The sequence below is a fragment of the Lampris incognitus genome, chromosome 16 (genome assembly GCF_029633865.1).
Source record: "Lampris incognitus isolate fLamInc1 chromosome 16, fLamInc1.hap2, whole genome shotgun sequence".
In the NCBI taxonomy this organism is placed as follows: Eukaryota; Metazoa; Chordata; class Actinopteri; order Lampriformes; family Lampridae; genus Lampris; species Lampris incognitus.
The window spans coordinates 28,637,970-28,664,715 of record NC_079226.1 but is presented as its reverse complement, the minus strand read 5'-3'; the positions used below and the strand labels follow the sequence as shown (position 1 = coordinate 28,664,715).

At 46.0% G+C, this 26,746-nt stretch overlaps 1 protein-coding gene across 1 annotated transcript in view; it reads left to right on the top strand.

The window, feature by feature from the left end:
• Nucleotides 1–24,929, top strand: part of myo10l1 (myosin X, like 1) — a 61,048-nt gene extending 36,119 nt beyond the window's left edge. Inside the window, exons 10-44 of the mRNA XM_056295407.1 lie at nucleotides 1,011–1,140; nucleotides 1,422–1,540; nucleotides 3,977–4,123; nucleotides 4,452–4,552; nucleotides 4,798–4,864; nucleotides 5,035–5,127; nucleotides 5,247–5,315; nucleotides 5,432–5,514; nucleotides 5,756–5,864; nucleotides 6,966–7,046; nucleotides 7,240–7,364; nucleotides 7,597–7,714; nucleotides 11,582–11,688; nucleotides 13,435–13,720; nucleotides 14,999–15,247; nucleotides 15,677–16,288; nucleotides 16,631–16,754; nucleotides 17,316–17,457; nucleotides 18,622–18,726; nucleotides 18,851–18,946; nucleotides 19,088–19,181; nucleotides 19,385–19,440; nucleotides 19,547–19,689; nucleotides 20,243–20,437; nucleotides 20,695–20,852; nucleotides 21,095–21,215; nucleotides 21,341–21,489; nucleotides 21,655–21,803; nucleotides 21,944–22,151; nucleotides 22,393–22,529; nucleotides 22,852–22,975; nucleotides 23,211–23,564; nucleotides 24,044–24,220; nucleotides 24,376–24,567; nucleotides 24,825–24,929. Of these exons, the coding sequence (XP_056151382.1) occupies nucleotides 1,011–1,140; nucleotides 1,422–1,540; nucleotides 3,977–4,123; nucleotides 4,452–4,552; nucleotides 4,798–4,864; nucleotides 5,035–5,127; nucleotides 5,247–5,315; nucleotides 5,432–5,514; nucleotides 5,756–5,864; nucleotides 6,966–7,046; nucleotides 7,240–7,364; nucleotides 7,597–7,714; nucleotides 11,582–11,688; nucleotides 13,435–13,720; nucleotides 14,999–15,247; nucleotides 15,677–16,288; nucleotides 16,631–16,754; nucleotides 17,316–17,457; nucleotides 18,622–18,726; nucleotides 18,851–18,946; nucleotides 19,088–19,181; nucleotides 19,385–19,440; nucleotides 19,547–19,689; nucleotides 20,243–20,437; nucleotides 20,695–20,852; nucleotides 21,095–21,215; nucleotides 21,341–21,489; nucleotides 21,655–21,803; nucleotides 21,944–22,151; nucleotides 22,393–22,529; nucleotides 22,852–22,975; nucleotides 23,211–23,564; nucleotides 24,044–24,220; nucleotides 24,376–24,567; nucleotides 24,825–24,929 (5,325 nt within the window). The remainder of the gene's footprint in view (nucleotides 1–1,010; nucleotides 1,141–1,421; nucleotides 1,541–3,976; nucleotides 4,124–4,451; nucleotides 4,553–4,797; nucleotides 4,865–5,034; nucleotides 5,128–5,246; nucleotides 5,316–5,431; nucleotides 5,515–5,755; nucleotides 5,865–6,965; nucleotides 7,047–7,239; nucleotides 7,365–7,596; nucleotides 7,715–11,581; nucleotides 11,689–13,434; nucleotides 13,721–14,998; nucleotides 15,248–15,676; nucleotides 16,289–16,630; nucleotides 16,755–17,315; nucleotides 17,458–18,621; nucleotides 18,727–18,850; nucleotides 18,947–19,087; nucleotides 19,182–19,384; nucleotides 19,441–19,546; nucleotides 19,690–20,242; nucleotides 20,438–20,694; nucleotides 20,853–21,094; nucleotides 21,216–21,340; nucleotides 21,490–21,654; nucleotides 21,804–21,943; nucleotides 22,152–22,392; nucleotides 22,530–22,851; nucleotides 22,976–23,210; nucleotides 23,565–24,043; nucleotides 24,221–24,375; nucleotides 24,568–24,824) is intronic.
• The last annotated feature ends 1,817 nt before the right edge of the window (nucleotides 24,930–26,746 follow it).

Here is a 26,746-nt window from a genome sequence, read left to right as displayed (position 1 = left end):
GTTCACATAAAGCTGAAATCCGTGATATTCCCCAACCTGTCCGTGATATTCCCCAACCTGTCCCTCCATCTGGCTCTGAGAACTACAGACAAGGCGTAGCAGCCATGTCATGGTGTGCTGTCAGCTCAGCAGTAGTGAACAGCCCTGTTGTAAGAATGGCGTCCTCAGACCAAAGCTTACTACTACTTGAATCTATATGGGAATACTGTTTTACTGTCATATTGATTGCAGAATTGGTAGATTACACATCTGGGTAGTGTAGCAGTCTATTCCGTTGCCTACCAACACCGGGATCACCTGTTCGAATCCCCGTGTTACCTCCGGCTTGGTCGGGTGTCTCTACAGACACAGTTGGCCGTGTCTGCGGGTGGGAAGCCGGATGTGGGTATGTGTCCTGGTCGCTGCACTAGCACCTCCTCTAGTCAGCTGGGGCACCTGTTCGGGGGGGGGGGGGGACTGGGGGGAATAGTGTGATCTTCCCACGTGCTATGTCCCCCTGGCGAAACTCCTCACTGTCAGGTGTAAAGAAGCGGCTGGCGACTCCACATGTATCAGACAAGGCATGTGGTAGTCTGCAGCCCTCCCCGGATTGGCAGAAGGGGTGGAGCAGCGACCGGGACGGCTCGGAAGAGTGGGGTAATTGGCTGGGTACAATTGGGGAGAAAAAGAGGGAAAAATACCCCAAAAAAAAACAAAAAACAAAAATCAACAATGGTATATGGAGAGTGTCTCAAACCATGATAAAGATATCAGTTATTATCATGTAATTAACTCTGTGGCGCAGCTGGATAAAAAAGCATTTACTAATGAAAAAGAATCATGGATTTCAGCCTTAATTACTTGGTCACTGGAAAAATTAAAGTTAAAGCCCAACTTAAAATGGTAGGAGGTTAAGGGGTTTTAGGAAACTATGTTGGAGATTAAAAAAAAAAACCAAGTATTTATTTTAGGGAATTGGGAGTTGTGTTGGTAATGTCTACTTTCTCTTATTTGTTGCATTCGAAACGTAGGAGGCGCTGAAGGTGTTGGAGTTCACAGAGGAGGAGATCAGAGACATGTTTAAGCTGCTGTCAGGAGTTTTACAGCTGGGAAACATCGAGTTCATGACTGCAGGAGGGGCGCAGATTACAACCAAGCAAGGTCAGCGTGTGTGTGTGTGTGTGTGTGTGTGTGTGTGTGTGTGTGTGTGTGTGTGCCAGAAAGGAAGTGGGAGAGAGACAGGAGAGTGCAAATGAGAGCGTATGGGAAGGATGGTGTGTGAAGATAGAGAGATGAGTGTAAAGACAGACAGACATACAGACACAAACATACATACACTGACAGGTAAATTTAGTTCAATACACTCATGATGTGTGTGTGTGTGTGCATGCGTGTTGTGTGTGTGTTGTATGTGTGCAATCTGTCCTCCACCCTCTCTCTAGTGGTCAGTAATGCCAGTGAGCTTCTGGGCCTGGACTCCTTCCAGCTGTCCGAGGTCCTGACTCAGCGCTCCATAATCCTCAGAGGAGAAGAGATCTGCTCCCCGCTCACCATAGAGCAGGTACACACTCACATCCAGCAGATTCTGTGGGATTACTCACAGAAAACTGAACCCATCACAGACCACATGAGAGAGGCAACAGAATCAGGCAGAAAAACGAACCCTGCGCTTCACTCTATGTGCCAAGTCCATGTCACTTAGCTGTCGCTTTCAGCCAGCTTGTGGGCATTGCTCATGTAGCTTTGAGGAAGTGGGCGACAAATGTGTTGACAGAAGATGCATCACTTTTCTATAAAAATATACATACATATTTATAAATATTATATACTTTTTTATATACTAATAAATAATAGGCGGCATGGTGGTGCAGTGGTTAGTGTGGTCACCTCACATCAAGAAGGTCCTGGGTTCGAGCCCCGGGGTAGTCCAACCCTGGGGGGTCGTCCCAGGTTGTCCTCTGTGTGGAGTTTGCATGTTCTCCCCGTGTCTGCGTGGGTTTCCTCCCACAGTCCAAAGACATGTAGGTCAGGTGAATCAGCTGTACTAAACTGTCCCTAGGTGTGTGTGTGTGTGTGTTTATGTGTATATATGTGTGTGTGTGTGTGTGTGTGTGTGTGTGTGTGGGCCCTGTGATGGTCTGGTGGCCTGTCCAGGGTGTTTCCCCGCCTGCCGCCCAATGACTGCTGGGTTAGGCTCCAACATCCCCATGACCCTGAGTAAGGATAAACAGTTTGGATAATGAATGAATGAATGAATGAATGAATAAATATTATAAATATATTTTACTCACTCCAACACTCACCAGTGCAGCAAAGGTACTGAAAGCATTCACAGTTGTGTTCAGATGTGTTGTGGGCTGCCTGGTTTGTGTTTTTGTCTTGTCAGGTCCAAATGAATGACAGTGCCGATTGGAGTGAGGAATAAATAGACAAGCACGCGCGCGCGCGCACACACACACACACACACACACACACACACACACACACACACACACACACACACACACACACACACACACACAGTTATGAGGACCACATCTCACACCATCTTGGCAAACTATGTTGTCCTGTGGAAACCCATTATTGGGTGAAAAGTCTGACCAGTCTGACAAGTTTTTCCTGTCGGTGGAAACTATCCAATTTTAAAAGAAAAAGAAGGAAAAACAACACACGCATGCATTTTCATGCAACGTTGATTTGTTGATTGTTATTTGCTAATTCCGAACTTTGAAATCATCTTTCATCTCATATGTTCTAATCAAAAATTAAATCACACCCTGATGCATGTATTTCCAATTAAAATACTTTAGGCGACCCAACTTAAATTTGAAAAGGTTCACGGTCAACATATCTCGACAGGAAAGCCAGCAGCAGCTGCAGTCAGTTTCTCCTCCATGTTGGCTGTGGGAACTAAAATGCCTATATAGGAACTGAAGTTTAAGAAAACATTTCACAGCGAAAGAATATAAGAGGAACACATTTGCCCTCTGACTGGCCATCAGTCGGCTCTGTTGCTGCTCATTTGCATAAAGTTGAACATTGCTCAACTTTTTTTTTTTTGTCGTGGGGGATCACGGGGATCACCGGTTCGAATCTCCATGTTACCTCCAGCTTGGTTGAACGTCCCTACAGACACGATTGGCCGTTTCTGCAGCTGGGAAGCCGGATGTTGGTATGTGTCCTGGTCGCTGCACTAGCGCCTCCTCTGGGTGGTCAGGGCACCTGTTCCGGGGGGAGGGGGAGCTGGGGGCAGAGGTCGACACCCCGGCTTCAGAAAGTAAAAGTCCTAACATGTGTTTGTTCTAGCATTCACTAAACAATTTCACTCTACCTGGCTGAAGAGTTGTGCTAATTCAATTCAGCTGGTGTAGTGCATGGGTGGAACAAATACGTGGCAAGACTTTTACTTTCTGAAGCCAGGTTGTCCACCTCTGACTAGGGGGAATACCGTGATCCTCCCATGTGCTATGTCCCCTTGGCGAAACTCCTCACTGTCAGGTGAAAAAAAGCGGCTGGCGACTCCACATGTATCGGAGGAGGCATGTGGTAGTCTGCAGCCCTCCCCGGATCGGCAGAGGGGGTGGAGCAGCGACCGTGACGGCTCGGAAGAGTGGGGTAATTGGCCGGACACAACTGGGGAGAAAAAGGGGAATTAAAAAAAAAAGTAATCAGGTATTAACTCCACCCATATACTAAACCAGCTGATTCTAATCAACACCACTCGACAGCTAGGTAGGAGAAACTAGACAAAGAAATCAGCTGATTTAGTACATGGTTGGAGCAAATACACGGCTACTTTCTGGACCTGGTGTTGCCACCTCTGCATAAGCAAATTCTTATGATTTCTCTCTTTCTCGCTCTCGCTCTCGCTCTCTGTCTGTCTCTCTCACTTCATTAATAACGTGATTGATCTTTATCACAGAAAGATCCCACATTGGAACACAGACACACGCACCCATCACACCCATGTTTTGGGTTTTCCTTTATATTCTAACAGGCTGTGGATTCCCGGGACTCGGTTGCCATGGCATTGTATTCCCAGTGTTTCTCCTGGATCATCCTCAAGATCAATCAGAAGATCAAAGGGAAGGAAAACTTCAAATCCATCGGCATCCTTGACATCTTTGGCTTTGAGAACTTCAAGGTATGACCTCTGGAGGGTTGTTTTGGACAAAAGTGTTTCCAGTACATCTTTTTATTCATAATTCAGTTGTGAATGTCTGATTCAATCATGGTCTCCTTTAAACCCTGGCGAATGCCAGCAGACTCTCTCTCTCACACACACGCACGCACGCACGCACGCACGCATGCATGTACGCATGCACACACACACACGCACACACACACACACACACACACACACACACACACACACACACACACACACACACACACACACACACACACACACACACACACACCCCAGATTAAAATTCTCTTATGCATATTACATGTATGTCATTTCCTTTTAGGTGAATCGGTTTGAGCAGTTTAACATCAACTATGCCAATGAGAAGCTCCAGGAATACTTCAACAAGCACATCTTCTCCCTGGAACAGTTGGAGTACAACAGGTACACACCTACACCCAAATGCAAAAAAAACCCCAAAATAAAAACCAAAAACAAACTGCAATAATTTAAGCTAAACACGGGCAGTGTGTGTGTCAATGCACTACATAACGCACATGATTCGGCTGATACTTCAATCTGGAGCACTTTATAGATCCACAGTGGCATTCGGTAAGGTCATAGGATCCTTAAGAGATTTTAAGAGATCTTTGTCGATCTTGGTCTTGATTTGTTTTCAACCTTTACAGGGAAGGTGTCCAATGGGACGCTATAGACTGGATGGACAATGCAGAATGTCTTGATCTCATAGAGAAGGTACATATCTATATAGAAACATAATCAGTGGTTAGGGAGAGAAATAATTATTGATTACCTGCATTATTGATTACCTGAATATATAATGGTTGTCTGGTAAGAACATAATGGGTTTATTATATCAGATACTATTGCTGCCCATGTGATGCGGTGTTTTTTTCTCTTATTAGAAACTGGGCATGCTGGCCCTTGTCAACGAAGAAAGCCGCTTTCCGAAAGGAACAGACTTCACCCTGCTCGAGAAGCTGCACAGCAGACACTCAGTGAGTGATCAGCACATTGTGCATATGAGCATAATGCAGAGCATGCGCTGAACACACTGTGTGGAGCTGTATGTCTCACATCATGTTTTATAATCTGCACCCTTTTCTTTTTGCTGCAGACAAATCCCTACTATGTGAAGCCCAGGCTTGCCGACCATCAGTTTGGTATCAAACACTATGCTGGGGAGGTGAATTATGCATGTTGGCCCTCTTCATATCAGTCTATATACCGTGTCTATTGATAAAAGAGCATTTACTCAGAGAATTGTGGTGAATTCACGATGGGCCCATGTCTCTCTGTCAGGTCCTATATGATGTCAGAGGGATCTTGGAGAAGAACAGAGACACCTTCAGAGACGATATCCTCAACATGCTGAAGGACAGCAGGTAGGTCACACACACACACACACACACACACACACACACACACACACACACACATTTTGTAGCACTTTCATGTCAAGTGATTGATTGAATGATGTGTGATAAACTGATTAGATGATTGGTTGAGTAAATAACTGATATGTTGGCTTTTGTCTGTCATTTCATTTTAGCATCCCCAGTTAGTTATTTGTCATATGTGTGACTAATCTGTTATGTTTGTGTATGTTTATGTGTGGCTCTGTAGACTGGACTTCATCTATGACTTGTTTGAGAAAGTGGGCAGCAGGAATAATGAGGAGACTCTGAAGATGGGGACAGCCAGACGCAAACCCACCGTGAGCTCCCAGTTCAGGGTAAGAAAGCAAAAGCGTTAACTTTTGATTTACTTTTTGGACACTTAACAGACACTGTATAAACCACTTGCAGTGGTTTACACCTGTCGCAAACTTGCAGTGGCAAAGATATTTGGCTCGCTCTCGTCATTGCTCGCTCTCTTCATTCACTCTCTAGCTTACTCGACCAACGCTGCTCTCTGTTGCTGCCCGATCTGAGTCAACTGTGCACATGCATGACTCACATCTACGGTTGAGTCAGATCGTGCAGTGATAGTGTCAAAACCAAAACATTATGTATTCGGGTATGAGTCTTGAAAGTAAATGAGAAGTCGATTGTATTTTGCAAACCAGCAAATCGTTCCTGCTGATCTCAGCACAGGAGAATTGAGGAACACTGGAAGAAACAAAAATAATTCGCCTTATTCACCTCGCCACCACCTGGGAGTGACACAGTCTCCAGTGTTAAAAGAATACAATTTCAAGAGTAGGATTAATCACAATTAATCATAGCTGGAAATTATCTCAGTCGCTACAATAAAGCATCTCCCGTGGCTGAGCTATGTTTTTTATTACCATTATTTTATGAATGAAAGTCAATCAGCAGAGCACCCATTCGCCTTCACTCGTTTTATATCATGAAAACTGCACCGGTTAAACACATTTTACATCTTTAATAAGGGCTTTGACGTTATGACAGCCTGATCTCTGTCATTTCATGTCAGACTTGGCCTAGGAGGCTTTACATCCACAGACTGACAGGCAAAATGTTTTTATTCGGTACATGTTTTAGCTCGAGTGCTGCATATTAACAACATTTCTTCCATATTTCCCATTCAATCAACTTGGGCACTGTGCAAAAGTCTTATAGTGGCAGGAAAAACAATGGTTTTTCTGTCCATGTGTGCGTATATTTCCCTTCTCCCAGTAGATGAAAAAAGGGGTGGTTTGTCACCAAGTTAGAAAACCGGAGAAGGGGAGATACATACGTCTGTTGGAGATCTGCTCTCCACTGAGGGCACTCCTCTAGTAACCAATGTTTTGAAGACAAAGCCAAATTTCTACTTTGTGAACCATGAATCTCTATTCTGTTCTGTTGTACTTCTTCATGTTCCTTCTCAGGACTCACTCCACGCTCTCATGGCCACCCTGAGTGTATCTAACCCCTTCTTCATTCGCTGCATCAAGCCCAACATGGAGAAGGTTGGTCCTATTGTCAAATCTATTCTTTAAATCAGATTTTACAGACAAATCAATACCTTCTTGAAACATGAGTGTCTATCCTTTTGTTAAGGTTATGATCCCACCAGGTCTAAGGTTGTCATTTAGTGCCAGATTGTAGTAATGATACACCTTGTCTTTTTTTTTTAATCAAATTTTTTTTTATCATCTGTAGAATCCAAACGTGTTTGATCCAGAGGTAGTTTTGAATCAGCTGAGGTATTCTGGGATGTTGGAGACGGTCAAAATCCGTCGGGCCGGGTTTCCTGTCCGTCGAACTTTTAAAGACTTCCTCTCTCGGTTGGTATCACTAACTACTGGGTTTTCTTCCTCTTCTTCATCTGTGAATGTGCATGAACACAGACATTGTGTGCTCTTTGTGTGCTCTTTGTGTGTGTGTGTGTGTGTGTGTGTGTGTGTGTGTGTGTGTGTGTGTGTGTGTGTGTGTGTGTGTGTGTGTGTGTGTGTGTGTGTGTAAAATGAAACCCAGGAGTTACACATCCCTGTCTTCATTTCGCTTGCTTTCTCCCAGGTACAAGATCATTCTGAAGGACAAAGTGACGGCAGCAGGAGACGATAAGAAAAGAACAACAGACCTGCTGATTAGATATGACAAGACAAAGAAAGAGTGGCAGCTGGGAAAGACCAAGGTTAGAAATGTTAACAGTTTTTAGTCTACACCTACTACTATATATATTATAGTATTATATAGTGTTCTAGTATTGGGCGACATGGTGACACAGTGGTTCGAGCCCCAGGGTAGTCCAACCTTGGGGGTCGTCCTGGGTCATCCTCTGTGTGGAGTTTGCATGTTCTCCCTGTGTCTGCATGGGTTTCCTCTGGGTGCTCCGGTTTCCTCGCACAGTCCAAAGACATGTAGGTCAGGTGAATCGTCCATACTAAATTGCCCTAGGTGTGAATGTGTGTGTGTGGGCCCTGTGATGGACTGGCGGCCTGTACAGGGTGTCTCCCCGCCTGCCACCCAATGACCACTGGGATAGGCTCCAGCATCCCGCGACCCCGGTTGGGATAAGCAGCTTGGATAATGGATGGATTCTAGTATTACATAGTATTATATAGTATAATACTATAGTCTACTACTAGAATAGTATATATATACTATTTTCCCTTTCTGCTTCTGGTGTGGGAAGATGGCTGCGCGAATTCGCGTTTGCAGCAGCCTCACCCAGTACCAGTGTGGGAAGATGCTGGCGCAAACTTAAGTTTGCGGCAGCCTCACCCAGTACTGTCCGTGCAGTGTCTTTATCTTCGTCTGCGTTTGCGTCTGCGTCTGCGTCTGCGTCTAAGTTTGTGTCTTTGTTTGATTGCTGGGAGAGCTGGCACTGGATTGGCTGGGAGAGCTTGGTCTGCTGTATCCTGTGGGCCCAGGGACAGCCGGCCCTGACTGGAACTGCACCCAAAGAGGAAACACCGAGGGCAGTCTGACAGTGCGTGGAAGCAGGGCAGGCTAAGCTAACTGCTAGCTCAAGCAGACTGGCAGTTCTGATAACACCAAGGGCAGTCTGGGGGCAGCCTTGCCTAGTGTTGACTGTGTTTTTGGTGTTGTCGGTTGGAGTGCGGAAAGGTGTTTGTGGAGTGCGGGGGTGTGTGTTGAAGGTAGCTGGCATTCGATTGGCTGGGGGAGCCTGGTCTGCTGCATCCTGTGGGCTCAGGGACCGTGGCCCTGCCTGGACCGTGGCCCTGCCTGGACCGTGGCCCTGCCTGGAGCTGTGTCCGAGGACGAAACACCGAGGGTGGTCTGACAGGATGTGGAAGCAGGGCAGGCTAAGCTAACTGCTAGCCAATGCAGACCGGCAGTTCCGACAGTCATCCTGGCGTTCGCTCTCTTGGACAGTGAATTTTTTATTTTTTATTTTGGATATGTTGGATATATGTGTTTTTGTAGTTTTTTTTTGTAGTTTTGGTGAATACATATTTCAAGAAGAGGGAGGAATACAGGGTGACGTACAAGAGTGGAGGAAAGTGCACACAGGTGGACTATATCTTATGTAGAAGGCGCCATCTAAAAGGGATTGGAGACTGCAAGGTGGTGACAGGGGAGAAAGTAGCTATGTAGCATCGGATGGTGGTCTGTAGGATGACTTTGGAGACCAAGAAGAGGAAGCGAGTGAAGACACAGCCGAAGATCAAATGGTGGAAGTTGAAGAAGGTAGACTGTTGTGTGGAGTTCAGGCAGGAGTTAAGACAGGCACTGGGTGGTAGTGAAGAGTTGCCAGATGGCTGGGCAACCACTGCAGAAATAGTGAGGGAGACAGCTAGGAAGGTACTTGGTGTGTCATCAGGACAGAGGAAGGAAGACAAGGAGACTTGGTGGTGGAATGAGGAAGTACAGCAAATTATACAGAGGAAGAGGTTGGCAAGGAAGAAGTGGGATAGTAAGAGAGATGAAGAAAGTAGACAGGAGTACAAGGAGATGCAGCATAAAGCAAAGAGAGAGGTGGCAAAGGAAAAGGCGTATGGTGAGTTGTATGACAGGTTAGACACTAAGGAAGGAGAAAAGGACTTGTACTGATTGGCTAGACAGAGGGACCAAGCTGCAAAGGATGTGCAGCAAGTTAGGGCGATCAAGGCTAGAGATGGAAATGTGCTGACAAGCGAGGAGAGTGTGCTAAGAAGGTGGAAGGAATACTTTGAGGGGCTGATGAATGAAGAAAATGAGAGAGAGAGAAGGTTGGATGATGTAGGGATAGTGAATCAGGAAGTTCAGTGGATTAACAAGGAGGAAGTGAGGGCAGCTATGAAGAGGATGAAGAGTGGAAAAGCAGTTGGTCCTGATGAAATACCTGTGGAGGCATGGAGATGTTTAGGAGAGATGGCAGTGGAGTTTTTAACTAGATTGTTTAACACAATCCTGGAAAGTGAGAGGATTCCTGAGGAGTGGAGAAGAAGCATACTGGTACCGATTTTCAAGAACAAGGGCGATGTGCAGAACTGTAACAACTACAGAGGTATAAAGTTGATCAGCCACAGCATGAAGATTTGGGAAAGAGTAATAGAAGCTAGGTTAAGAGGAGAGATGATGATCAGCGAGCAGCAGTATGGTTTCATGCCACGAAAGAGCACCACAGATGCGATGTTTGCTTTGAGAATGTTGATTGAGAAGTATAGAGAAGGCCAGAAAGAGTTGCATTGTGTCTTTGTAGATTTAGAGAAAGCTTATGACAGAGTGCCGAGAGAGGAGGTGTGGTATTGTATGAGGAAGTCGGGAGTTGCAGAGAAGTATGTAGGAGTGGTGCAGGATACGTATGAGGGAAGTGAGACAATGGTGAGGTGTGCGGTTGGAATGACAGATGGGTTCAAGGTGGAGGTCGGATTACATCAAGGATCAGCTCTGAGCCCTTTCTTGTTTGCAATGGTGATGGACAGGTTGATGGGCAAGATCAGGCGGGAGTCTCCATGGACGATGATGTTCACAGATGACATTGTGATCTGTAGCGAGAGTAGGGTGCAGGTTGAGGAGAGCCTGGAGAGGTGGAGGTATGCACTGGAGAGAAGAGGAATGAAAGTCAGTAGGAGCAAGACGGAATACCTATGCGTGAATGAGAGAGAGGACAGTGGAATGGTGAGGATGCAAGGAGTGGAGGTGACAAAGGCATTTGAGTTTAAATACTTGGGGTCAACTGTCCAAAGTAACGGGGAGTGCAGTAGAGAGGTGAAAAAGAGAGTGCAGGCAGGGTGGAGTGGGTGGAGAAGTGTGTCAGGAGTGATTTGCGACAGAAGGGTACCAGCAAGAGTTAAAGGGAAAGTTTACAAGATGGTTGTGAGACCAGCTATGTTATATGATTTGGAGACAGTGGCACTGACGAAAAGACAGGAGGCGGAGCTGGAGGTGGCAGAGTTGAAGATGATAAGATTTTCACTGGGAGTAACGAAGAAGGACAGGATTAGGAATGATTATATTAGAGGGACCGCTCAGGTTGGACGGTTTGAAGACAAAGCAAGAGAGGCAAGATTGAGATGGCTTGGACATGTGTGGAGGAGAGATGCTGAGTATATTGGGAGAAGGATGCTGAATATGGAGCTGCCAGGGAAGAGGAGAAGAGGAAGGCCAAAGAGGAGGTTTATGGATGTGGTGAGGGAAGACATGCAGGTGGCTGGTGTGACAGAGGAAGACGCAGAAGACAGGAAGAAATGGAAACGGATGATCCGCTGTGGCGATCCCTAACGGGAGCAGCCGAAAGTAGTAGTAGTAGTAGTTTTTTTTTGTAGTTTGGAAAAATGTGTTTTTTGTCTTTGTGTTGCACTGCCGTGGGCTGGGGGAAACAATATTTCATTTCATTTTATGTGCGCAGGTGTATGGAATGAAATGATTCCTGATCATTTCATTCCATTTATTTTATTATTTTTCCTGATAAAGGTTCCTGATTATTTCCTGATTATAGAAAACTCCTCTAGACCTTGCTGAAAAACAGATTCAGTGTGCCATGTACAATTACAAACAGAGATTCATTTGATTTATGATTTATAGCCCCTTCCCTCTGACCTTTGTCCGGTAGGTGTTTATGAAGGAGTCCCTGGAGCAGCATTTGGAGAAAGACAGGGATGAGGTCCGCCGTCAGGCTGCCATGATCATCAGGGCTCATCTGCTGACTTTCTCTGCCAAGTAAGACCCTTCAGATTCCAGTAGGAAGTGGAATCAATACAAAGGTGTTTCCTGATTGTCAGTGAAGTTACAGTACAGTACAGAAGATTTACATGCGAACTTGTAATGTAGCGTAACATAGAAATGTCCTTTTGATCAATTCTATCACTGGCATATTTGAGGCAATAACTCATCCACCAATATCAAAATCGGCACTTTTGTAGTTTTTTTTTTTTTTGGACCGTGCTGTTGTTATTGGGAACAGAGTCCTTTCTGTTAATAGTCCTGATTCACTTCTGGTGAACATCTTGTTCCTCTACACGCCCGGGGACTCTGTAAAGAGTATGGTCTCAGACAGGGGCACCCCTCATGAAGTAAAAGCTTGCATGTTTCGCATTCAGTTTTTTTCCCAAAGTTTTTCTCCCCAATTGTATCCGGCCAATTACCCCACTCTTCCCAGCCATCCCGGTCGCTGCTTCACCCCCTCTGCCAATCCGGGGAGGGCTGCAGACTACCACGTCTCCTCCGATACAGGTGGAGTCGTGAACCGCTTTTTTTTTTTCCACCTGACAGTGAGGAGTTTCACCAGGGGGACGTAGCGCGTGAGAGGATCACGCTATTCCTCCCAGTGCCCCCCGCCCCGGACAGGTGCTCCAACCGACCAGAGGAGGCGCTAGTGCAGCGACCAGGACACATACCCACATCCAGCTTCCCACCCACAGACACGGCCAATTTTGTGTGTAGGGACGCCCGACCAAGCCAGAGGTAACACAGGGATTCAAACTGGCGATCCCTCTGTTGGTAGTCAACAGAATAGACCGCCATGCCACCCGTACGCCCGTAGTTGTTCATTTTAATGGACATTGTCAGTTAGGTCTTTCACAAGAATAATGATGCAGCTCTTTGCATTTTACGCCTTCAGCATGGCAGCCAAATGGGAGAAGGCAGGTTGCAGTAAGTTTTAAAAAGGAGCAAAGTTGTTGTGGCTGGCAAGCAGACATGGCAGAGCAAGGTCATACAATATCTTGACCTACAGGTACCAACATCAATAGTGGTGGTGAAGGTGTTACCTCCAGCTTGGTCAGGCGTCCCTACAGACACGACTGGCCGTGTCTGCCGGGGGGAAGCCGGATGGGGGTATGTGTCCTGGTCGCTGCACTAGCGCCTCCTCTGGTCGGTTGGGACACCTGTTCAGGGGGCAGGGGGAACTGGGGGGAATTGCGTGATCCTCCCATGTGCTACATCCCCCTGGCGAAATGCCTCACTGTCATGTGAAAAGAAGCAGCTGGCGACTCCACATGTATCGGAGGAGGCATGTGGTAGTCTGCAGTCCTCCCCGGCTCAGCAGAGGGAGTGGAGCAGCGACCAGGACAGCTCGGAAGAGTGGGGTAATTGGGCGGATACAATTGGGGAGAAAAGGGGGGGGAATCCCCCCAAAAAGTAGTGGCGGTGAAGGTGCAGACACATTGGCACTGGTGACAGTGTTTCTTAAAGATGGCTCGTTGTAATCTAGATTGCTCAAAAGCCAGTGTAATTATCATATGTGACCATCAGCGTCCACCAAAAATAACGATTTGAATGTCTCGTCTAGATCTGCACATATTGTCTTGATGCATGCTCATTAATTCAGGTAAAGAAATCACAGAAACTTGAATCAGTTTATCTTTCTCTCAATTCATCTTTTGTTCAGATGAACTGATTCAACTTGCTGTGAGATCTGCACATAGTTTTTTTTTTGTTGTTCTATTCCACCCGTTTTGTGCACAGGAAGCACTTCAAGCGTGTCCGCAGCAGTGTCATCACGCTTCAGAAACACTTCCGCAAACACTTCCTGCGCGGGCAGTTCGTGAAGCAGCGCAGAGCAGCCCTGGTGCTGCAGAAACACAGGCGTGGCCAGGTGGCGCGGACCCGCGTCAGACAAATGAGAGAGGAGAAGAAGAAAAAGGAGGAAGAAAAGAAGAAGAAAGAAGAAGAGGAGAAGAAAAAGCAGGGACAGGCAGAGCAGGATGGAGTGAAAGGAGGAGCAGAAGAGAAGGAAACTATATCTACTGAGGCAAGTGCTACATCTTCAGGGTAGTATTGGGCCATATGAAAGATACTATTGAGAGTATCATATGTAATTTTACATCATATTGATATATATCATGATATTTTCTTACATATGCAAAAATCCTGTGTTTAAGAACCCAACCGAAGTTCATCACGTTGGACTGTCGGTTAATGTAAAGTATAATATCAAACCATCAAACCACAACTAGTTGTCAAATAACACTCGCTCAAACATTTCAGACCTATTTTGTGAGAAATGTTACCTAACAGATTCTTGTTATCATTGACTTTGACAGTAAAATCCTGTACGTATCACAATATGACAATATCCAAATTTCATCCAGATACAATAAAAGATGATAAATGATAATATTGAATTTACTGTCCACACTTACTTCAGGGTAGATTTACTGTGTAACATTTTAGGAATCAGAGATTAAGTTTGACTCCTTAGTAATAATGATGGATTACTATTATGTAGCGCTTTATCTTGGTACCCAAAGTGCTTCACAATGAAGGGGGGAAATTCACGTCAATCATCACCAATGTGAAGCACCCACCTGAGTGATGCACGGCAGCCATTTTGCACCAGAACGCTCCCCACACATCAGCTCGAGGTGGAGAGGGAGGAATCATTGAGTCAATTACACAGGGGAATGATGAGGTCGCGAGATGGAGAGAGCCAGGTTGGGAATTTTGCCAGGACACCGGGGGACCCCCTACTCTTTGTGATAAGTGCCATTGAATCTTTAATGACCACAGTGAGTCAGGACCTCGGTTAGGCATCTCCTGGGGCATTGGGATTTTTTTAAAATATTAGGACCATAGGGAAGACTGCCCCCTACTGGCCCACCAACACCACTTCCAGCAGAAATTATTTTCCCAGGAGGTCTTCCATCCAAGCCCACCCCTGCTTTGCTTCTGTCATTCAGCAGAACCAGGGTACATGTTGGTATGGCTGCTGGCGTAGTAGGACTTTTGCACAAGTGATAAGATTTTTGTTTTGCACTATTTTTTTTGCCCTTATTTATTAAGAAAAAAAAACAGCAACTATGCTTTGAGTTGAAGAATAAAACTAAAAGAAAGCCATTTGCATGTAGGTTCCTTTTGCAAGCAAAAACTACACTGGCTGATGTCTCTCATTAGTTGCCCCAGTTTATAATGACTGAAATAGATACGCAGTGTCTGGTTGGAGAGGAAAACTAGGCACATAGGGATGATGTTGGTGCATGGTTGGGCAAGACTATCATAAATAATGCCTCTACCATCTCTGTCGCTCCAGGACGAGGCCCGTCAGATGGAGGAGATCCTGCAATTGGAGAGAGAGATCGAGCGCTTGCAGAGGAAGAGAGAGGATGGGGTGTCCCAGCTATGCGAGTCCTCTAAACAGGAGCTGCAGCTACGAAGGGATGCTGAGCTCAAACGGATGAAGAAGGAGGCCTCCCGCAAGGCCACAGAACTCATCGACCTCCTGAACTTAGGAAGTCTGGATCCCGAGCTTGGAGCGGTGGTGCCAAAGGCCTCCGCAGAGGTGACTGAAGTCGTATTGTTTACATAATACAGAGACATAATAGATGCGAAAACTAGCTCTCAAAAGTAGGCACTGAAGATTGGTATAGGTGTATATATATATATAAACACAAGTTGGTCTAGAGTTTCACTGTGATGAAGAGTCGTCTATTCATAAAAAGCCTCTTTTTAATTTCATGACAGTAGTTAAACTTTTTTGTTAGAACGAAAATGGGAAAAATACAAGGTAGATGTGTTTTTACATCTGTCCTTTAGATGAGCACCCACAATCAAATTCATAAGTTGGCAGCTATGCTCTCAACCAAATATAAAACTCTGAAAACCTTTGTTTGTTTTGTGGACAAGGAGGGATTTCTTTCATTTTAACTCATGGTAATGTGAACAGAATTTCCCATATAACCCCAGGCTAACCCGTTTCCTTAATTTCAAGGCGAAATCCCGGGAGAGAGCCAGCACTGCCTCAGCCAAACCCAAAGAAGAGGAGGTGGACGAGGGCTTCCACGCTGAGGAAGAATGCATCCCTCTCCCAGACTTTCCTCCTCCAGCCGAGACAGGCACCTCCGTGGACCAGGAGATTTTCAGCCAGCTCCCCCCTCCCCCGCCTGCCTTCGCAGAGGGAACGGTGCCCACTGCACCAGTGCCTCCCCTGCTTCCCCTACCTGCAGACAGTGCTGCCGCTCCAGGCCTCCCCCTGCTTCCTCCTCTCCTGCTGCCCGAGGAAGGCTCTGCCTCACATCCCCCACCACCACCTCCTCCTCCCCCTCCTCCAGGGGAGGGGCTAGAGGGAATGAAGTTGGAGCCCGGGAGGAAGGTGAGCATGGCTGAGAGCCTCGGAGACGGGGAGGAACCCATCTATAGCATGCCGGCCGACACCGAGTCTGACTATGACCAGGAGGAGGAGGAAGGCTCCGTCACAGCCGGTGATGACAGCTCCGTGTCCGGGAGCAACCGCGGGAGCACCGCTGTGGCGGATGAGGAGCACCCGAGGAAATCGACCTGCACCAACGCCAGTATTGAGTCCTACAGAGGCAGCTCCGACTCAGTGAGGATACATACACACACACACAGCCTCACATGTGTGCACACAAATATGTATGGACACAACTAATCCATTCTTATAACTGTCATGCCATATAAAAAATTAACATTGTGTGTCAGAAGGCCATGATTCTGCCTTCTTAGCCAGGCATATTTGTTGAAAAGGGATTTTTGATGTGGTTGGGATCACTTGGTTAAATCAAAGATAAAAAGGAAAGCATGATGATGTGATGTACTTTGATATTTTTCATTTTAATGTGCCACAATGTCATAAAATGATAGGTCTATCACATAGTAATGAAGTAATGTGACGACACCTCTTTTTGCTGTGTGTGTGATTTTTCAGTATGCGGACAGTGATGATGAACACGATGGCTTGGTGGACACTGATGAAGAGGTGATAAACGGCAGGGTGAGCGTGCTCAATGGAAATGGACCGCCGTATTTCCACAGCTACCTCTACATGAAAGGTGAGTTAAAACTAAGTTTCTAATAAAGATAGGACAATCTAGGGGGCATCTGGGTGGCGTAACAGTCTATTCCGTTGCCTACCAACATGGGGATCACAGGTTCGAATCCCCATGTTACCTCTGGCTTGGTCGGGCATCCCTACAGACACAATTGGCAGTGTCTGTGGGTTGGAAGCCGGATGTGGGTATGTGTCCTGGTCACTGCACTAGCGCCTCCTCTGGTTGGTCGGGGCACCTGTTCGGGGAGGAGGGGGAACTGGGGGGGAATAGCGTGATCCTCTCACGCGCTACGTCCCCCTGGTGAAACTCCTCACTGTCAGGTGAAAAGAAGCGGCTGGCGACTCCACATGTATCAGAGGAGGCATGTGGTAGTCTGCAGCCCTCCCTGGATAGGCAGAGGAGGTGGAGCAGCAGCGACCAGGATGGCTCGGAAGAGTGGGATAATTGGGCAGATACAATTAGGGAGAAAAAGGGGGGGAAAAAGAAGATTGGACAAACTTGCTCATTACAAAAAACCCAATTTGATCCAGCTGTTGATGTCTCCCTGCCTTCTCCTTCCAGCCGGTCTGATGATACCATGGCGGAGGCGTTGGTGTGTGTTGAAGGATGAGACCTTCATGTGGTTCAGATCCAAACAGGAGTCTCTCAAGTCAGGCTGGCTCTATAAGAAGGGAGGAGGCCTCGCCACGCTCTCACGCAGGTTGTTGTTATTGTTGCTGTGCCTATTGTTCGACCTACACCTGCAGAAAGCAAAAACTGACACTCATCATTTGACACACCTTGTTAGTTGATGCTTCTTTGGCGCACTGCATGCAGGAAATTTGCCTCCAAATAGATCATTTGCTGCAGGAGAAACCAACAAATATAAGCTTGTGTTTCAAAGCGCTTGCTACTCTCTTGACGCTCTAAAACCAAGACAAGTTCGGAGATGCAGCGTCAAAGCAGTTTGAGGCGCCAATTAACGCTTTTGCCTCCGGCTTGGTCAGGCGTCCCTACAGACACAATTGGCCGTGTCTGCAGGTGGGAAGCCAGATGTGGGTATGTGTCTTAGTTGCTGCACTAGCGCCTCCCCTGGTTGGTCTGGGCGCCTGATCAGGGGGGAGGGGGAACTGGGGGGAATAGCGTGATCCTCCCACGCGCTACATCCCCCTGGCGAAACGCCTCACTGTCAGGTGAAAAGAAGCGTCTGGTGGCTCCACATGTATCGAAGGAGGCATGTGGTAGTCTGCAGCCCTCCTCGGATCGGCAGGGGGGGTGGCGCAGCGACCGGGACGGCTCGGAAGAAAGGGGTAATTGGCCGAGTACAATTGAGGAGAAAATGGGAGGGGGGGCTAAATAAAGAAATAAATGGGTGTTGTTCTTCAACAAGGCGTTAAAACCCTTGGTATGCTTTGCACACGGCACTTTAGGCTAATCCTGTGCTCCGACTGTAAACAGGGTCCACATCCTGACCCACTGCTGCCCATCAGCCACACACGTGCACATACACACACCATGCCTCTTACCTTAACCCGAGGTTGGTATTCCCACCCATACCATTATGATTATGGCATGGCATCATATTATTATTATTTTGTGCTGCTGTCCTTTTTTTATGTTACCTTGTTTGTGTGTCTTCTGATTGTCTTGACTGTGAAGCATTTTGGTTTCGAAGGAAAAACATTATACAAATAAAATTGTTCTGACAAATGTGTACGGGTACCGCAATCCAAATGCCATTTCTAGTATCTGAAGGCAATTGAGCACTCTAAAATCTCCACTTCCCCTAAAATCACGGTTATTCATCGGCCCCTAAAGCCTGTTTGTGATGCTACATTGGATTTCCCTGACCTTTATTTTCCTGACACCTCACCTCATCCTACCTCAGGAACTGGAAGATGCGTTGGTTCGTGTTGAGGGACAGCAAGCTGATGTACTTTGAGAATGACAGTGAGGAGAAACTGAAAGGAACCATTGACATCCGGGCCGCCAAGTAAGACTCAGAGCTCTGCTCTCAGAACACACACTACCCCTTATTCACTAAACCTCCCTTTTATTTATCTGTTTCTATCAATGGCTGTGTTTCTTTCACATATATCCCACTTTTACATTCATAGAGAGATAGTGGATAACCATGAAAAGGAGAATGCTCTGAACATTGTGACGGATGAGAGGACCTACCAGGTGTTTGCCGAGTCGCCAGAGGATGCCAGGTATGACGAAAAGCTCTGACCGTACAGACATCACCAACACATCGTATGTGAAACTGAGCAGGGGGATATAACCCAATTTTTTTGCATCGCCATTATTTTTCTATCTGAACGTATACCCTATACCACTCTCTTTCTGTCTAGCGGCTGGTTTAATGTGCTCAGCAAGGTGCGTGTCTGCACTCCTGAACAGCTACTAGAGATGTCCCATGAACAGGCCAACCCAAAGAATGCTGTGGTCAGTCTGCTCACACAAGTTGTAAATAACATATCACAAGCATTTCATTACTTTTCTGTCTTTGTGCACTAATTACCTAATTAGATCACCCACAGTGTGCATGATTAATTGTCTTATTCTCTCTGTTAGCCATAGCAAGAGCACATATTGATGTCGTATTACAATAGAGTCCACATTTATTTGTTTTTCTTCTCCTCATTTAGGGCACTCTCGACGTGGGGCTGATTGATTCGGTCTGTGCCTCTGACAACCCTGATCGGTAAGTTGACCACTAAAAAGATAATAAGGTGATGGACAGCACTGCATCTTAAATAAGAGGTCAAACGATGCTTAATAACAACATCGCTGTCGCTGGATCTCTGCAGCCCCAACTCTTTTGTGATCATCACGGCCAACCGTGTGATCCACTGCAACACCGACACGCCAGAGGAGATGCATCACTGGATCAGTCTGCTGCAGAAGCCCAAAGGAGACGCCAAGATAGACGGGCAGGAGTTTCTCGTCAGGGGTGAGAATTCTGCCATCTCAGAGAATGTGGATCAACACCGGCGTCCTATGTAGAAAGATTTTCATATGAAATGACAGTGTGCAGCCCTTACAAATCATGCATTTCTGTGTTGGTTTGAATGAGGAATTCTTGTACTGAATCATTTTGCATTGGGAGCGTGAGAGTTGGGGAATCTCAGAAATGGTAATGATAATAATAATAAACTACATTTACGTAGCACTTAGCAAAAAAACAAAGTTGGAGTTTCTATGGGGCCCTTGCCTCCCTGTGTGCTGCACACGTTAAAAGAAAAGTCAAAACCACAACAAAACAGCATTCATGATATACAAGACATTAGAGAGGTCAGTGTGAATCACCCACCCCCCTTGATAAATTTAATTTGGGTTGCATATTTGTTGGAAATTGTGGCCGCATTGACGTAAGCAGTTAAGGAGACAAACTTTTTAGTTTGACTGATATCCACGTGGTATTGATTCCTTTACTTGGTTGGCCTTTTTGAAGCATTAACCTGCCTACGTTCGTCACTCACTCTCTCTCTCTCATGCTCCCTCAGGATGGCTCCAAAAGGAAATGAAGACCAATGCCAAGAGCACCTCCCTGAAGCTGAAGAAGCGCTGGTTCGTTCTCACTCACAACTCCCTGGATTACTACAAGAGCTCGGAGCGCAACTCCTCCAAGATGGGAACTCTGGTCCTCAACTCCCTCTGCTCCGTCATCCAGCCCGATGAGCGGGTGCACAGAGAGACAGGTGAGGGAAAGAGAGGGAAAAGATCGGGGGGGGGGGCGGTGATCAGATCAGGAGCTGTGCATAGAAAGTGGATTCTACTTTTATGTGATTATAGAGATGTTCACGTGCAAAACGGAATTCTGCTGGGAATGACTGACTTAAGCTGAATTGTGTGCCCCACTGTTACAAAACATGTTCTTTCAGTGGCAATATAAATGGGGTCTTTTATTCAGTTACTTAAATCCCTAACAATCATTGACTATGTTCTTCTCTTGCAGGCTACTGGAACATTATAGTGCATGGGAGAAAGCACTCCTACCGCCTCTATACCAAGATGCTGAATGAGGCCATGAGATGGACAGCAGCCATACAGGGAGTCATAGACAGCAAGACTCCCATAGAAACACCTACTTTGCAACTCATCAGAGACATTAAGGTAAAACACACACAGATAGACATATATAAACACACATATATAAACACAAGACATGTAGACATAGCTGAACATGTGTGCAGGCACATTTGGCACAGGCACACATATACATAAATGATATGAACTCTCACACAAACATACACACACACAAAAGCATATAACTTGTGAATATTGCAATATACAATTCATCCATGTAATCTTAGCCACAACAAGAATTTAACTTCTTTGTGGTTGTGTGTTCATAGGAGAACAGCGTGAACCCAGATGTGGTTGAACAAATGTACAGGAGGAACCCCATCCTCAGATACACTCAGCATCCTCTACACTCCCCTCTGCTACCGCTGCCCTATGGGGAGGTCACCAGCCGTAAGTAAACCTCCATTACCACTCCGGTACGGCGTATACCGTCAACATTACTTTTGTCAGTGAAAACAGGCCACTACTGTTTTTATATGCCTCTTTTCTCTCTTTCTTTTATTTTCCAAACCTAGTGCAAAGGCAGCAGGGTTACGCCAGTCTTCAGGATGAGGCGGTGCGAGTGTTCAACTCCCTGCAGGAGATGGAGACGCTGGCAGACACGGTGCCCATCATACAGGGCATTCTGCAGACCTGCCAGGACCTGCGCCCCCTCAGGGATGAGGTAATTTGATGCTCTTAAGGGCCTTGCCCAAGTTGTCAGCCCTTTGGTGACCACTTACCTTCCCATGTTTTAATGAGCTCTTGAACTGCAGCTTCCTGTTGTCTGTGCGGTAGTGCAAGTTAACACACTGATCTTAAGATAAAAAATTAAATCTGTTACTTTCAGGTGTATTGTCAGGTGATCAAGCAAACCAATCACGTACCTCAGCCTAACAGCCCAGCCAATAGGGCACATTGGCACCTGCTCACCTGTATGAGCTGCACCTTCCTGCCCAGCCGAGCCATTCTCAGATACCTGCGCTTTCACCTAAAGAGGTATGTTTGTGTGTGTGTGTGTGTGTGTATGTGTGTTATATGTTGCCCATATCCAGGTCTGTACTTGCTATTTGCAATATTTCTGGTGCGTGGATTTTTGTGACTATTTAAGTGTGTTATGTGTGTGTGCTACTACTTAGGGTGCGTGAGCGTTACCCAGGCACAGAAATCGAGCGTTACGCAGGTTTTATCGGGGAATCACTGAAGAAGACCAAGACTCGTGAGTTTGTTCCATCTCAGGAGGAGATCGCCGCCCTACTGGTGAGACAGGAGATGAGCACCACTGTTTACTGCCATGGAGGAGGCTCCTGCAAGATCTCCATCAACTCGCATACTACAGCTGGAGAGGTACGACACATGCACACAACACACACCACACACATATGCACTTAAGTACAAACAGATACACTGAGACACCAAGGAAACTTTGAACAAGTCCATTTTAATTAGAAACAAGTGAATTTCTTTCATCCCACTAGCCCTCTTGTTTTAAAACTTAATACAGGGTTTTTAGGGGGTGGGGGTTATGAACAATTTCAGTGCCCTGGTACAAAATACTTGTTGCCTCAACATTTCTGTTTGTGTCTAGGTTGTGGAGAAGCTAATTCGAGGCTTGGCCATGGAGGACAGCAGGAACCTGTTCTCTCTGTTTGAACACAACACATTCACAGACAGAGCTTTGGAGAGCAGGGTCATTGTTGCAGATGTCCTTGCCAAATTTGAGAGGTACCTGAAATTTGATAAGTAAACTTACGTTTCCTCTCCCCACCTCAGCTAAATGCCTGGCATACTGACATTTTGTTGCACAGTTTTGGAGTTTGCCGATAAGCATTTCGCTGGTCATTGTACTCATATGTGACAAATCTTTACTGACTAATAAAAAAAGCTCATCTCCAGTGTTTTCAGTTATGTTCAATTTTTACAGGGACTAAATGCTAATTTGCAGGCCTCTCTTCGCAGTATCTTTAAGGAAACACTAGTCTGGTTGGTTATATTACGATTATTTAAGCATCTCCCATTCAACCAGTCCCTGCCCTCCTTTTGTCAGATTGGCAGGAAGTGAAGAAGAGGAGGAGGAAGGAGAGTGGAGGCTCTATTTTAAGCTCTACTGCTTCCTGGATGTAGAGAGCATGCCCAAAGAAGGGGTGGAGTTTGCTTTCATGTTTGAGCAGGTGAGCTCTGCTTCACACTGCTTTGCATCGTTGTCTTTCTTTACAAAAGATAGCATATTCGATACATTATCTATCTCTGGCACACCTGTCTGTCATTCTGTCTGTATCTCTCTCTGGCATGCCTGTCTATCATTCTGTCTGTATCTCTCTCTGGCATGCCTGTCTATCATTCTGTCTGTATCTCTCTCTGGCACACCTGTCTATCATTCTGTCTCGCTCTCTGTCTCACTTTCAGGCCCATGAGTCTCTGATCAGTGGTCACTTCCCTGCCTCTGAGGAGACTTTGCAGCACCTAGCCGCTTTACGGCTGCAGTATCTCCACGGCGATGGAGCGGGAAGGGCCGGTTGGAGCCTGGGCAGTGTTTATCCAATCGGGCGTCTCCGCAATCGCATCCTCCACTCCACCAAACAGGGTGCCGGTTCAGCGGGTGGAGTTGGAGGTGGAGGAAGTGGGGGAACAGGGGAAGGGAAGGGGGTAGCAGGAGGTCCGGGCGGTATAGCTGTGGGGTCAGAGAAACGTAGGACCCCAAGTTTCCTAGATGGCACCTTGAGGAGAAGCTTCAAAACCGGCTCGCTGAAGAAACAGAAGGTTTGCTTTTATGGAACGGAGAAAAATAAACAGTTTCTTTGTTTAATTATTCAGTGAATGTAAAATGAAGGCTTTCAGCCAAGTAGTTTATTCAATATTTGCTAAGTTGTGGGTGGATAGAGCTCTGCTGATGGTTCTTACAGCCCTCAAGGACATGGTTCATGGGGAAAAGACATATCCATAATGAGGCCTGAAGCAATACAGGGTATAACATGTTTTCCCTGCCAGGCTAAACCATTTTTCTAATGCTTTACATAGTTGTAGTTGCACATTATCTCCGTATAGTGGCACAACCTGATGCATGTGGTTTGACTTGAGCCTTGCTTGATGTCAGCGATTTGCAAAGATCAGTGCAAACTATTATAGACCCATTATCACAAGTTTAGGTAGATTGACTGACTGTTTACTAACTACTGACTGATATACTCATTAACTGAGTGACAAACCACTATTTTAATCCATGGCGCTGTGTGTTCCAGGTGGAGGAGGAGCAAATGCTGGAGATGTGGGTCAAAGAGGAGACCTCAGCCACACGGACCAGTGTTCTGGAGAAGTGGACCCGGCTACAGGGCATGCCCCAGCACCAGGCCATGCTCAAATACATGAGCATTGTCAAAGAGTGGCCAGGTTATGGATCCACGCTGTTTGATGTGGAGGTGAGATTAAGAGAAGAAAAAAATCCAACCCATATATAGTATTGTTTGTTTTCCCCAGTGATATGAGTAATGAGTGTGACATTGGTTTTAAGCACAAGTTCCCGACTATCACATGCAACCCTCTCCTGCGCTTTACTTTTCTCCTCTCCCTGTAGTGTAAAGAGGGTGGTTTCCCTCATGATCTGTGGCTGGGTGTGAGCGCTGACAACGTGTCTGTTTATAAGAGGGGCGAGCCCAAGCCACTGGAGACCTTCCAGTATGAGCACATCACCTTCTTCGGGGCTCCGCAGCCCTGCACTTACAAGATCATTGTGGACGAGCGGGAGATGTTCTTCGAGACGCCATTGGTAAGAGCTCACAGTTCTTAAAAATATTACCCAATTGTGCACGTGCGTGACCCACATTACCCCACACAAAACTGCAAACATGCAGATACATTTACACATATCCACACATGGACAGACACAAACCCACATACCTATACAGGGGCGCACACAGAACACCATTGCTATTCAATACAGATACAAATGCAAAAAACATAAACACAATACACCGATACAGCACACACATGCACATCATCAAATCCATCCATTCTTCCCCTTAGGTGGGGGAGATCGCCAAGATCATGAAGGCCTACATTAACATGGTGGTGAAGAAACGTTGCAGCGTCATGTCCGTCTCCAGCGTCACAAGCTCGTGGATCAGGTGATCGCCAACAACCTATCAGAGCCCAGGGTTCCTCTCTTGGGACTGTCAGAAGGAAGCAGCAAATGCCTCAGCCCCTGGCATTTGGTGGCTGGTTTGGATGGAGGCAAACATACCAATCAGCTAATCTTTGGGGCTGAATTCAAAGTGATAGAAAAGTATTTAAAACGAAATCTTTTTTTCCAAAAGGCAAGACGGAAGTGGACACAAAGGCCAACTGCACACTCTACTGGCCTGGGTTCCACTTGGGATAGAGATCAATATGTTGTGGAAATCGACTAGATGTCTGTGTAAAAATGAGCATGGAACAAAAACATCCAGTATTTGGGACAGTCCCTCTTCAAGTACATAACTTCAGTTTTAGTCCTGCATGTCGATGTTGAAGCACACTTCAAACGTCTCTCCGTTTTTCCTCTCCGGACAAAAACCTGCAAGCACAACCGTCCAATCTGTTGAAATTTGCTCCACTCCCGATGCACTGCCAAACAGAGGATAGCCACACTTTCTCTATTAACTCTTTTCTTTGGAACTTTCTCTCACTCGTTAATTTTTGGTATCTCTCTCTTTCTCTTCATGTGCTTTTTTTCTCCACTCCTCTTGCATCTTATTTGCTAGTTGTATTCATTTATTATGCTACATTTGTTATTGCTTGCTCTATCTTCTGTTTTTTCTCTTTCAGTCTCTCTCTCTCTCTCTCTCTTTATGTCGCTCTCTCTCTGTAACATCAATTGAACTATATCTGTTGTGACTGAGAAAAATGACCATGAGTGAATATTCTTGGAGACAAATGAAATAGCAGGGCCTTGGTGGTACACCCCTACCACACAGTATTCATTTTCTGTGTCGGAGGACATGACCTCATACACCACTGCCACCACGTGGCCTACGAAAAGGACATGGACAGATGAAACGACTTTTAATACTGCTGTATAATTTCATGTAGAGCCTCTAGAGATTGAGACATGGAGGTTTGCCCGGTGTTGCCTGGTCCTGCTTAGTCTGATAAGGAGAATTTGTCCTTGGGCAGCAGTCCAGCTCGTCTCTGCTTTATAAAGGGATCTGCAAAGAGGGCAAGTCCATGTAACAAATGTCAACGATGACATGGAGTGGAGTATGAGACAAAGCATTTTCCTGTCTATGTCCACGTAATATTACGACACCTATTTCATAATACTATATTCACATTTACACATACGTATACACATAAGATGAGCAACACGTATTGTTTTTGTACTGTAAATCACACACATATTGTAAGAATTGTATTGATATTGGTGGCCACTGTACTGTACTGTATATAGATGCTGTTCTAAAACTACATGTGACTACTCCTGTGTAAAGTACATCCAGCTGAGTTAATCACAACTATGTGTCTAAATATGCCAATATCACATTCACTGGCTAGGCCATCAGTGTGACTCACACAGGTCTCAAGATATGTAAAAAAAAAGCCAAGCATAATGAAGTTGACTGCTGTGGGGGCCGTTTTGACTGCCTGTGTAGGCTAACAAAGTGTCTCTCATGGTGATGAAGTTGATGTTTTGTTCAAGCCATAAACATCTGAGTGTCCTCATCCACTCTACCCATGTTATTACAGTGTTCGGGTTATGTTATCTGCTCTGAAAGGAGTTCAGCGACTTACCCAGTAATGCTTCTAAAAGTGTATGATCCTGGTTTGTGTGTGATTCCAACCTGTTTTCAAACATATGACTCTCATTAGTGTGATATTACTATTGCTGTATGGCCCTGCTGTCGACCCCACTGAATTACCATGCTATGGAATGCTGCTGTGAGTGTGTTTCGCTAGTGTAATGCAACCAC